Source organism: Lissotriton helveticus, chromosome 4_1 (genome assembly GCF_964261635.1).
Source record: "Lissotriton helveticus chromosome 4_1, aLisHel1.1, whole genome shotgun sequence".
Lineage (NCBI taxonomy): Eukaryota > Metazoa > Chordata > Amphibia > Caudata > Salamandridae > Lissotriton > Lissotriton helveticus.
In genome coordinates this window covers 135175477-135189411 of record NC_136063.1, presented here as the reverse complement: position 1 = coordinate 135189411, position 13935 = coordinate 135175477, and the positions used below count along the sequence as shown (strand labels likewise).

The following is a 13935-nucleotide window of genomic DNA, read 5'->3' as shown; positions in this document are numbered from 1 at the left end:
CTGTAACACTCAATGGAAAGTTTGGCCTATCTCTAACAGAGATGGCTGGAGTTTGTTAATAGGGATGTTTGCCAGTGGGGAGGGAAAATACTCATTAATTGATCTGAACATCTTTGAGATTGGGTTAGGAGATTGTCTTTTTCTACCATATGTGTGAAGCTGTGCTTCAGATTGTGCCCAGCCGCGTTCAAGTGTTTTATTTGGGTCTAATTGAGTGCAGCCATGTTCATCACCAGATCTACTCCTTATTTATTCTTGGAATCCATTTGTTAAAAACAATATCCAATGAGCCACGGCTTGAGGGCGTAGAGCCAGCCCAAGCAACTCGCCTGGAATGGTTTGTCAGGGCTTAAATGGACAACCTCAATTACATCAGATCTGCCTCAGACCCAAAGCACTCACCAGATCAATGAAACCTGGATCTCAGTGCATGGACAGTCCTCTGTGAGTATCACTGCCACAGCCTCTCCTCTCCCTGTCTGCCTGGATGACTTTATAACTTTGAAGAAGCAATGCATGCTTTGTGATGTATAACCAGAAAAAGCAAAAGTCTACATTAGACAACACCACAGAGTCAGGGGCAGCCACACCATAATAGTGGCTGAGACTGCTAGTTGATAGAAAAAGCATTTATGGATCATTAATAACTGGAAGATTTGGAAAGCTCAGAGAGGAATGAGCAATCTCATTAAGGTGTATAGGGTTGTAAAGGGTAGTACCAAAATGTGGGCTTTCGTTCAGATTTCCATAGGAGATTTTTGCGGAGTGGTAACTGAAAAGAAACACTGGATAATTTTCCATCAAATTTGGCACACCCTACCTTTTGTGTGATTTTTGTGTGATTTATGATAAATCTCTACTATCTGGTGGATTATGAAATATTACCATTAGGATGTTCTTATGATACTTGCATAGTTTGGTCTGTTAACCCCTCACAATGTGAAATAAGAATGGGAAATCAAATCTTGTATTGTAAGAATTGCATTTCAACACCATTTTGCAGATCGCAAACCTGCAGCATATCTCGCTGGGTTTCACTTCCAAGTTACAACTTGTTTTCTACTTTTAAATCAGGCAGACTGACTTGCAAATCAATTAAAAACACAATCAAGGGTCTAATGAGGGTATTAAGATCCACACTTCATCATGGGACAAAGGCTAGGTGCACACGCCCATCTCCTGCATTTGCTTTCTGAGATGCAGGCCTTGTGTTTCATTGTCCTGATATAATTCTCTTGATACATCATTAAGGCCTAGAAACGTAGAACTAGTCCTTTTCTTGAATGTGACTTGTGCAGGCATAGTGATGAAGCTGGGTGTCCCCCTTTGCGGTCTAGTCTTCTTACCTGAATATAAGTCATGTACGCTTGCACCACATCCAATCCATACACGTCAATTAGCTCGTTCACCAGTTGGATGCCCTTCTGATTGGCTGCTACTTGTGCCCGCAGATCAGACAGGTTGTCATGGAGATTGCGGGTGCCGCTGCTTCCTGGTATACGGCCGGGGGACATCAAAGCTTCAGTCACAGCTAATAGAGATCAGGAAATGTAAACAGAGAATGGTGAACCACCAGCAAGAGAAATATACATCGATGTTCTTACAGGACGATGGCAGATCATTCAGAGTTGATGAATCTCCTAGGTTTGACAATCCCAACTGGCAATACGGTATTTCCAGAGGGGGAGCTTTTATACCAGCAACCCTAGAGTGAATGTGCCTACAAAGCTGCAATGCTGCTCAGTGTTTTCATGCTCAACATTAAAAATATCTTGCACAGGGAAATTTGTGCATTCTTAGATGACTATGCAGAAAAAAATGGAGGAGTTCAACAGTTGTGAGTGTCAGAAGCATCAATACGTAAAGGAAGTTTAGGGGCCTTCGAAAGAGGTGAGGGACATGAAAACAACTTAGTGGCAATCCTAGAACCCCATTGTCCTGAAAAGCAAAGCACCACTCTTTTTGGGAAAGTATACATAAGGATACAAAGTTAAGTTTCACAACTTTCTGTTGAAAACTTGACAAAGATGATGCTCTCCATGTGATAGCACAAGACATAAAAGCTTACCTTCTTCTTGGAAGATGCCATCCTTCACCAGCTTGAAGGACATGAAGACAGCGCCCTCCTCCTTCAGGGATTTTGAGTGTGGGGGCATTGACCCAGGAGTTATGCCCCCAATATCAGCATGGTGTCCACGGCTAGCCACAAAGAACACTGGCCTCGGCACTTCTTTACGAAATACCTGCCCCAAAAAAGAAGTGTCAGACAACACAGGTACTTGAGACGTGCACAGTCCACAAGGTTGTATCAGATGTGGTGATGGGTAGAACCAATAATGACAAACGGTTCCTGTGCGATCTTGTTTTTGGAGGCACATGCCAATATGAAACAGGGTCAGCCGAGTTTTATGACTGCAACTAATGGTAGGAAGGACAAAAGTATTAAGTCCATAAGCTGCAAAATTCTGAAAATGATCGAAAAGGGTCAGAATCTTACTAGTACATGGGCAAGGGAGGAGAGGAAGGTGGAAAGAATACAGATGTGACAGGGATCAGAGGTGGCCGTGTTGTAGACAGGGAGATGGTTTGGGCAAATTATTGAGGGCACTGAGCAGATGTCAACCCCTCATGGGCTTCTTTGATTAAATCTAATTGGGACAGACTATTGGGTATTATTCTGTCTCCTACTCCTGGTAACGAGACTACAAGAATGTCATCTGAATTAACGGTGTAGGAGTATTTGGAAGGAAAACCGGCAGGCGGTTTCACAGCTTGCTTGGTTGCATTTATGGCTGTTAAGATATCTGTGTCGATCTTCCGTTTAAGATCTAGTAAGGACTGGTACTCTAACCATCATGCTGATGGCCCAAAGGGTGCCTCACATGGACCGATGGAAGCTTGTCTTGTAAGACAGACCCCTTTCCATTTGAATCCTTGAACGTATCCAACCGACAATGTTGCAAATCAACATTGTAACCTTGCACACAGAAGGATGAGTCGGACACGATAAGTGTGAAAACTGGCGATCAGCCTTTTGTAATGCACGTAGCAGGGCATGTATTTCTGCATGTTGAGCAGCACTGTCACCTAAGATTAGGAATGTCTGCCTTGGTAGCCGCTTCTAGTGCTGATATGGGAGAAACAGCCATAAAGATTTTTCCGATGGAAGCAAAATGTGCTTTAGTCAAGTAATACAAGTGTCCATGGTAGAGCTTTTGACTTGACTACGGTAGCGCTTTTGAATTTTATTGTTGTGACCCACATTTCTTTTCCTTATATTTGGAGGTGCCTGGCTCCCAAGCGCATAGCGGCGCTCTCCTGTAAGGGCTCTTCCCTTACTTCTCAGCTTTATTTTAATTTTATATGTTCCTTTTCAATGCCATTTATTTTAACTTGCATTGCAGGGGAGCCTGCGGTAGGCAACAAAGGGTTGCTGGACCCCTTTTGTGATATTTTATTTCTCCCCTCACTTTTAAATAGGTTGAGCAATATGCGCCTGTGTCACCATGCCTCTTGCCACGCCTCTACCAGATGCAGCACTTCAAAAACAAGGTCACAGCGTCCGCGACACCTTGACCGAGGTAGCACTTTTGAATTTTACTGTTGTGACCCACATTTCTTTTCCTTGTATTTGGAAGTGCCTGGCTCCCAAGCGTGTAGTTATAGCAACCTCTGTCGGATTCCATGAAGCGGATGTTCCAGTCCTTTATCTTTCTGTTTTTCCCTTCCTTCCATTGCAGATTTATCTTTAACGGAACAATTAGTGTAGCCTTTAGGTTTTAAATGTGGCTTAACAGGTCGAGTACACTCTACCTACAGATATACATTTCTGTGATTATTTTTGGTAGATCCTGTTCACGGTCTTGAACTGGAACTGCTTCCAGTCTCTGAAGTATAGCCAGAACTGAAGCCTCTCCCTTGAGATTGCTTAGGATGAGAGCGAACATTGTAGAGAAGTTCCCTGTTAATTCCATTCTTAAGACCAAAGCTGGTGCAGCTCCGTGCTCATTTTGTACCTGTCTAAGTACATCAGGGAGGACTGCCAATGAAGTGTGCTGCCATGCGTTCTAGTGTAAATGCATGCAAAGGTGCTACCCCAGGTTTTGCACTCCTCAACAGGAGGCACCATTCCAGGAAGGAAACACATAGTCAGTATTCTGTGTTTATCTTGGGGCATAGTGTACGCATACACTGCTTGGTCTTATGAGTAATCCAGAAAGCCATTTCCTCATGCTTTGTGGGTAAATGATAGCGTTGATAGGATTTTGGGCCAGGTGTACGACCCGCCAATTAGTGAGACGCAAATTGCGGCGCATTTGTGACTCGCTAATTTTGATACACAACAGTGTCTGAGACACTGCTTGGGATTCCCAATGGGGTCGCAAATGCATGCCTCATGCATATTAATGAGGGATGTATGACGTTACAACGCATACTTTTACCACGCCTACCATTACCACGCAATTTTTACAACGCAGAATCCATTACAACGAAGTACCATTACCACGCATGTATTTACAACGCATATACCTTTACAACGCATACAATTACAACGTAAGTATTGGTAAGTATATAATATTTTTTAAAATTTAATTTAATTAAAATTAATATAATGTAATTTAATTTAATTTAATTAATTTAATTTAATTTAATTTAATGCAATTTAATTAATTTAATTTAATTTAATCAATTTAATTTAATGTAATTTAAATTTAAATATATTAAATTTTTACCCTGTACCCTTTTATCCAAAAACCCAAAACTGACCCTGAACCCTAAAAATACCCCTTTACCCAAAAACCCAAAACTGACCCTGAACCCTAAAAATACCCCTTTACCCAAAAACCCAAAACTGACCCTGAACCCTAAAAATACCCCTTTACCCAAAAACCCAAAACTGACTCTGAACCCTAAAAATACCCCTTTACCCAAAAACTCAAAACTGACCCTGAACCCTAAAAATACCCCTTTACCCAAAAACTCAAAACTGACCCTAAACCCTAAAAATACCCCTTTACCCAAAAACCCAAAACTGACCCTGAACCCTAAAAATACCCCTTTACCCAAAAACCCCAAACTGACCCTGAACCCTAAAAATACCCCTTTACCCAAAAACTGAAAACTGACCCTGAACCCTAAAAATACCCCTTTACCCGAAAACTGACCCTGAACCCTAAAAATACCCCTTTACCCAAAAAACTGAAAACTGACCCTGAACCCTAAAAATACCCTTTTACCCAAAAACTGAAAACTGACCCTAAACCCTAAAAATACCCCTTTACCCAAAAACTGAAAACTGACCCTGAACCCTATAAAATACCCCTTTACCCAAAAACTGAAAACTGACCCTGAACCCTAAAAATACCCCTTTACTAAAAAAACTGAAAACTGACCCTGAACCCTAAAAATACCCTTTTACCCAAAAACTGAAAACTGACCCTGAACCCTAAAAATACCCCTTTACCCAAAAACCCAAATAATATTTTTAATAAAATAATATACTTACCAATACTTACGTTGTAATGGTATGCGTTGTAAAAGTACCTGCGTTGTAAATACATGCGTGGTAATGGTATGCGTTGTAATGGATCCTGCGTTGTAAAAAATGCGTGGTAATGGTAGGTCGTTGTAAAAGTTGCGTTGTAAAGGTTGTATACCATTAATGAGGCTGTACCAATTTGCGACCCCATTGGGAATGGCTGCCACTCCCAGGGATGGTGGCCTGCTGAGTTCAGCAGACCTCCCAGTCTGGGACTGCTTTTAAATAAAGCAGTATTTTTTAAATGCAGCCCGTATTCCTTAAAGGAAAACAGGATGCATAAAAAAAACAAAAAAACTTTTCAGTACAATAATTTAAGGGCTGGCAGTGGTCCCTGGGACCACTGCCTGCCCTTAAAATGTATTTGCACATGCATTCCCAAAGGGGAAGGGGTCCCTTACCACCCTTCTGAAAAGGGTGGTAAACTGTGAGTATTTTGCGACAGCAACAGCGGTCGCAAAACATTCATACATAGGTTTTGGAGACGTTATTAGGAAGGGACGCCCTTGGCACGCCACTACCTAATAGCGAGTCGCTAACCCTATTTTGCGAGTCGCTAATTGATTAGAAACTCGCAAAATAGGTTTAGTACATTGGGCTGACCTAATTTGAGGTCGTAAAGGGGCCGAAATCCCCTTTGCAGCCGCAAATAATTGTCGTTCATCTGGCCCTAATAGTTTATATTTGTGCACGAGTTGAAAGTCACACTGACACAGCAGGTCTGGAGTTCAAAGTACACTATTCAAACACCAGTCACCACAAATAATGAAGAAAGTGCATGTATTTGTGTAGGTGTGTGTGGGTGGGGGAGGGAGGGAAGGGGTCATGCTCACTTTTCTAACTTCAGCCCTGCCTATAATGGGAAAAATTAATATATTTCGGGAGGTGAGATTTATCCTTACATCTGCAGTTCCACCAGTGTTAGAGAAAGTGCATATGTTTAAGAGTGAGATTTAGTATTCTACCTTCATTGGGGGAAGTGCATTGATTTGATTGGGGTTTCATAGTAACTACTCTAACGCCAATCCCACAAACATTGGTGAAAGGTCATACATTTGAGAGAGAAGTCCCCGCATTAGTGCCAGCCTTTTGGGTATGCGAGAAACCAAGTGATCCGAAATAAGTTCCGCATTACTGTCCTAGGACTTGCTTGTGAGCTAAGCCTTCACGGCTTAACATTTTGTACAAACCCAATTGAGTGTATGTAAACATCTTCCACCTAGGATCCCATATTTAGCTGTAGGACCACTAGCCAGCCCTGTGATTCCGCCTGCCCTGTGATTCTGAAGGAACACTGGAGGTAAACACTGCAGAGCGATTACAGATTGTCTTTATCAATGTATATAGCCCGTACTCACAGGTGTGATGACAGTCAGATCGGGAAGATGACTTCCACCAGCGCTGGGGTGGTTACTCAGGATCACATCCCCTTCTTTAATGTCATCACCGAGGTTGCAGATCTACAATAATAGAAGAAAGGTGAGCTATTGGTAAATGAATAGACCAATGAATTCACATAAATATAGATACACAAAAATGTGAATTAACAAGTAGATGGATACAAAAACAATAAGGTTAGTCAATAAATAAAGGAAATAACTCATAAATTTATATAGCAAGTAACACAATGACCAATGTAAGAGAACATTAATGAATGAACAGATCAATGAACTAACAAACTCACACTTTAAAGCATAGATTAATGTGTTTGTATCAGATATTTAATCAAGACTTCGGTACATGAAAGGATACCAAATGGAACAAGCTAAATTACAGATCCCTTAGTAAAATTTGCTGGGCGCTCATGTTTGATTGCCTTGTGAGGGGCATCTGTAGAATGTTCTCAGTAGATTATATGAATAGATCTTGGGTCACAGGAAATAATATTAGGAGGTTCCAGATCTGGAGATTATAATGTTCAATTGTGAAATACCAATATTTTATACCAAAATAAGTGTTCAGTTTCAATGTGAGACTACCGATTCACGAAGAATGGCTGCAAAGAATTATAAATATACTTCCGTATGCCTACTCCTTGTATACAGTTCCAACTTTTGGGAGAAATCCACATGAACTGTCATTTTCCATGAGTGTTCATACTAGACTAAATTTCCTTTTGCAGATTTTCCAGATAAAAGGAAATCTAAACGAGTAAATCATGTAGATGTGGTTACATTTTATAATATTTCACCAAAAACATTTGCCCTTGTGAAAAAGTCTATTCTACACAACCCTGCCCTATCTCATATTGGAAATACATTTACTCCTGTGTTTATGTGCATTTCCAGGGTGGGACAATCAGAAAAATGTTTCTAAATTCCCCCAAGCCTGTGAGTTTGTGGGTGCTCGGTGAGTTTTTGGGCATTTACGTATTAGTAGCGCACTATGCATGTTTAAGCGCTTCTGGAAATTCCAACATACTTGTAGATTTTCTTCCATCATAAGTGCACTTGATGGTTGGAAGATCCCAATAATGCTGATGCTATAAATCAGAAACTTGAATTTAGTATCATAAGAGCACATTTTTGGTCACCTGATATTCACTGCTGAAACACTTCTGAAGCTGCAAGGGAAGTTCATGCAAAATCCTCATGAGATCACAACAGACTACAAGCTCCCACAGAGACACATCCTGTATACACGAGTAACCATTAGGATGTCTTTGCCGCAGCTCTACTTAGTACCATTTATTTGTGTAATACCACCTGCTATGTCAGCACTCCCTGCACAAACTATAAACGGCATTCCATGCAGCAAATTACAGTTTTGTGATTCGCATTTTACCAGTTGTATCATATCACGCAGGGGATACCTTTAAAAATCGGCTAAGTATAGAGGTGCCTTTAACTAGTCGCTTAGTATTGTTCTCTAGTGCCTTACCTGGAACTGGACGGTCTCTTGCATGGCCCCCAGGTGCACAGGTATGTGGGGCGCGTTGGACACCAGCCCCCCATCTGGACCAAAGAGCGCACAAGAGAAGTCTAGCCTCTCTTTGATATTGGTGGAAATGGCGGTCCGTTGTAGAATGCGACCCATTTGCTCTAGACAAAAAAAAAGACCAGAGTTTGGCAAAATAAAACACTTTTAATGCAATATCCTGAGTGGTACCATTTCCAGAGAGACCTGAAGAAGTCAAAACACTGATATAGACCCAATAAGGGCCACAAAGACGAAATGTGGTGGTTAATTTGTACTACAGTATCCATGGTAAAGCATAATAAATAGTTGACAATATAAATTGCAGGTTGAACATCCTCTGAAATGGACCTCCCGTCCACATCATCAGAGCAGCCTCTGAAAAAAAGGGGACCAGGTTATAGTTATGGTCTATTTAGTATTTATGTTCCCAGTGGGGAGTAAAATCACAGCGTAACACAATATTAAATAGAACTATGCCGTCAAAAAGAATTACCCCTCCTCCCGCCAAACATCCCTGTACCCTTGGCTGCAGTTTCTGAGGAAAAGTCATTTATCCTATGTGGTGGATTAGGCTGCATCAGGCAATGGTTACCCTGTATGGACATGCCCTTTATCAGACCATTCTTGCAACAGTTGAGCTTCCCTAGATTAGACTTCCTTGCCTGCCCACCTCTGCATATGTCTTATGTCAGGGTACAGGTCTGCATCCCCTTTTGCCTCGTGTTCTTTCCGAATTCCATAGTGAGTAGAATAAATGAGCACTATTCGCTGTGCCAGGACAGTTATTGTTTTACTAGAGTAAAAATAACACTTATCGTGTATTACGGCTAAATTGTGTGGTAACAATAATAAAGTTTCAATGTATTACACATAAACTACAAACGTAACCTATGATTAAAAAAAATACAATATCAATGATATGCAATTCAGTTACCCAAGTCCCCAACCATTCTCTCTAATTCAATTAATACATTTGGCGATATTAAAAAAAAGAAAATACAATTTAAGTTAGAAGATATCTTTAAACAAAGAGCCAAAGGTTTTGGATGCATGTGCTCCTTCAGATAAGTGATTATAGGTAGGTTTGTTAAAGTGCCCAATTCCTACATAGCGTGAGTCGTGATCTTACTGCAAAAACAATGCAAATGTTGAAGTTTCTTAACAACGCGCAAGCACTCTCATTCATAGCCAAGTACAATATCTTCTTTCTTTTTTTATAAACTAAGATAGTAAACATACCTAGAGAAGGAGAAAGGACTGGTGTATGTCCTAGACAAGTCAATACAACAGGGTAGAGCAGCTGTTCTTAACCTTTTGACTTGTGTGGACCCTCATTGAGTTATTACTAGAATCCAGGGGCCCACACAGAGTCATTTTTGGAAGCCGGGGACCCATGGACTGAGCAATTCTGGTGAATTGACCCTCAAAACACAAAAATATAGAAAACAATTTCATATATTCAATTTTGCTTCTTTATTTGTATATACTTTTATCATTTTAATTGATAGATTTTAATATTATATAATTTTGCAAAACAGTTGTTGTCCCCAGAGTAGGCCTCCTGGCCCCCCCAGGGGTCCTTGGACCATAGGCTAAGTACCACTGGGGTAGAGGATGCCCGCAGAAATCGAGAAAATATGGAAATATTGAGAGCAAGCTAAAGAGCCTAATGTTTTCATTGCCTTGGGTCTAGGTAGACCGTAACACAACAATGACTATCTATAATCTCACCTACGTCACTATTTTACGTATCTTGAGGTCTCACACGACAGGGGCATTTTGAACGTGTCTGTAATGATTGTTCGCTGCTTGTTCTTCCTTGTTATAACTTGCATTATGATTTTCTTTCTATGTCAAGATAATGAAAACCCAATTAAAAGTTTTTTTTTAAAGATAAATTATTCCAGTATGACTGAGGTCCAAAAGCATTAGAAGGCTATAAGTAGGCAAAAGACAAATTGTTAAACTGTAATAGGAACATCAGGTCCAAGCCCTCATTGTTAATATTGTATGTATGTATATGTTTATATACGTATGTACCATTTTTATAGCATGGACCTAGCCAAAAGGCAGTGCAGCACTGTACAGGGTCAAAGGCAAGGATTCAGTCAACAAGTAAGTGGAGAGGGAGGCGGTTGTGAGATTGGGATTGAATCATAGTGTTTTCTAAAGAGTTGGCGATCAATTCTTTCCTAAATTAGATCAGCATTGAGGCAGTCCTAATGAATTATGGGCATGTGGTTCCAGATCCGGGGTGCGAAGATGAAAAGGTATGTTGCCTTGTTTTTTCTTTATTAAACTTCTTAGTCTGCAGTCTGATGGTGTCCTGCCTGCAGATGTGCCGGGAGACACCAAAGATGAACAGCTTGCCAGACAGATAGGCGTAGAGCTTTAGACTTTGATAAGTTTGATACTAGTCCTGCATTCTGGATACATAGGTGAATCAATAATATGTTGGCCTATGCTAAAAACAAAACTGGGAGACTGGTGACCTCTGTAACAGTAATGCACCAATGCAGCTAATCCCATACCTCTGTGAATATAAAATAATGTTATCGCTTACATTCTACCTTAAAAACAGTTTCCAGAGCATTGAAGGGAAAGTGAATTTGCCAGAATCAAATGGGAGTGCATACAAGAAGAGTCGACAATGTTACCTTTTAATTTGTGCTGAAACGAGTCTCAAGAAAGGCCTTCATATTGCAAAGTTGGATACATCATAACACACTTCTGATTCAATGTGCTGTTCACTTTAGTCTACTGGCAACTGGCAAGCCTTAATGGTGTAAAAACCCACTATCTCGAGACAGTATCCCCCTGCATTTCCTTGCAAAATGTTTTGCTTCTTTCCTAAATCATAACGTTAGTTTTTAGGTCGAACCTAGCAGCGCACATGAGCTGCCCTGTGAGGCATTGTGTATTCACTTCTACGGGCGTTGGCCACGCCCTTGCAGCCGATTGGTTAAAGTGTGTGTCCTTTTAAAAAGCTTGTTTGCCTATGGTTTCTTAGTGTTACACGTCCCAACTTCTTGCTCCTCCCCTGGAGTATTAGCCTATTATGTGTATCCTCGCTCTGTAGTGCTTTTCAATGTTGCAAAGTGCACATGCAATCGGCTTGTTTTGTTTTGTTTGCCCTGTGGCACCTCTTCACACCATCCATGCTGGTTATTTTTGATTACCCCCTCACGCTTCACAATATGAGCCCTTCCCCCACCCTCCGTTCAACAACGCAGCACTTCCCTTCCGTCGTCCGGAGGGGGGGGTGTTTGGATACATGAGGGGTACAGCGAGCTCACACTTTGCCTTCAAGCTGAACTGCTCTCTAACAAACTATTCAAATGTTGATGCATACACCCCTTGTGTTTCTGGCTTCACAGCTTTCCTGCTATTGGCAAAAAGACCGCGAGTAACACCGCTTCCCACACTTGGAACGCATGACTTGAGACCACTTGGCTATTATGTTTTTCTTGCCGTGTCCAGTCCTCCGCAAGGGGTGCTCATGCTCTGTGATTGTACCCAGTCCTCTGGGTGCCCTGTGCTAGTTCTCTGCAGAGTGATCCAGCCTTCCTGACACTCTGAGGTTCTGTTCTATGCTATTTAGTCCCAGACAGCGGAAGCCACAGCGAAGGGGCGTGTGACCTGCCGCTTCCTCGTTCAATTCATTGAGGCTGCAGGACTGACTGTTGAGGCAGCTGGAACTCAAGCTCAGCTCCACATTAGCAAAAAGTCTCAGCGCGCTCTCTGACCATCCCTATCCATGCCGCCACCATCCCCGCCTGCCATGGAGTGGAAGACATCCCCATCGAAAACTGCGAGCCGGCCTTCAACGAAGCACAGAGGTGGCTGAAGGCGAGTCCTCTCATCTCTTTAGTGTTTTTGTTTCTAGTTGTTTTGTGGCTTGTCTGCCGCTAAACATTAACCATAACTGCGCTGAGTGAGGTGACGAACCGGAACATTTATTGCTTTGTGCATTCAGACTAAAAACATAAGTGACAATGCGTTTGTCCTAAAATTCCACTGATGTTATAAATTGAGGGGTACAATCTGATCACAACTTCAAAACAAGAAGACGTTGTTGGTGTTTTTTAAGTGAATGACAGTTGGAGATTTCGGTTTAAACTGTTCTCTGTAAAATAGGATTTGAAACTCACTGTTACCTTAAAGCTGTCAAATGCTCTCCGTCATCAAGTTAACGATCCTTCTGAAACTTATAGTTTTGTTTATCATTGCAAGTGGTGACTGGAAATACCATGTTGGGGGTTACAAAGTCAAAGCCACTTGAAAGCTAAGGAGAAGCGTGGCTCAATGGTTAGAGCGGCAGACCCTGATGCAGAGGTCTGGCCTGGGACTAGGGTTCAATTCCCGCCTCGGCGGCTCTTGGACACAATTTCCCCAGACCTGATAATTCTCGCCTCGGTGCCTAGTCTAATCATGGGTCCCACTCTGTGACTCTGGGCAATAGCTTGCTTAGTATCCACAACGGCCCCAGCAGCGCTGGGATGCCTGGTTTCACCTTGGGGGTGCCCAGGAGTGGACATTTCACAGGAAAGCCAGGAAGGGTTCCACAGCGGTATGAATACAGCGCTACGAGACGTCAGGGTAGAAGGCGCTATATAAATACAAACACATTTACATTTACATATACATACACATTTCACGCTTCTTATCTGCATGTAGGTATGGCCTTCCCTGTTTTCATTTAATTGTTTTTGGTGTATTAATGTTAGCTTAAAATGTGAGAGCCTTCATTGTAATCCCTGTTGCTCAATGTCCGAATGCCTTAACTTACTCTATTTTATTTCGGGGCATTCTGGAACTTGTAGTGTTAAATTATCCATTATGAATGCAGGACTGCCTGTCGCACAGTACCAAAGAACATGTGGTGGCATCTTTGTGACTGATTTGGTAAAGCATGTGGGTTTAACTGCAAACTTGACCAGTTCTAAATGTTTTGTACTGACTCACTTATGCACAGTTGCAGAAGTGTCAAGCCGGCACCTGTAGGTTGGAAGGGAGATATTCCTGTTGTTCACTTGAGCTATGGCGTTGATGGGGAGCCAGCATGTTAAACACATACGACTATTAGCAGTTAATCATAGGCCATCTGTGAGCTGGGCGCTATAGGGTGACTGTAGCTGCCACACACCCGATAACAGGGAGGATCCACTTCCAGGGCAGAGAACCAAGCCACCCTCAGGCATATTTTTTTCCCAGTATTTTATATCGGGCAAACTTGACCCAAAGGTATAAGAAAGCTTTACATGAGCAAACACAAGGAGATGATGGATCGCTGAAACTTTTCAGACACTCACCCCCAGTCACAGATCTGGGTTGAATATATCATTGTTCTTTAGCTCACTTTGCCATCCCAATTAAGACCCAGCTATATGCAAATCAATCTTGATCCTATTACTCATAGGAATAGTCCAGCCAGAACTGTCAAGCCAGCTCTTCCCTGGACCGGAAACAAGCATCCT

General features: G+C 41.8%; 1 protein-coding gene across 2 annotated transcripts in view; it reads right to left on the bottom strand.

Annotated features, from left to right (window-relative positions):
- OPLAH (5-oxoprolinase, ATP-hydrolysing) overlaps positions 1–13935 on the bottom strand; it is a 270496-nt gene that overhangs the window by 45332 nt on the left and 211229 nt on the right. For both annotated transcript variants that reach the window (XM_078686543.1, XM_078686544.1), the window contains exons 17-20: positions 8420–8580; positions 6898–6999; positions 2069–2243; positions 1347–1531 (exon numbers count right to left, since the gene is read on the bottom strand). In XM_078686543.1, the coding sequence (XP_078542669.1) occupies positions 1347–1531; positions 2069–2243; positions 6898–6999; positions 8420–8580 (623 nt within the window). The remainder of the gene's footprint in view (positions 1–1346; positions 1532–2068; positions 2244–6897; positions 7000–8419; positions 8581–13935) is intronic.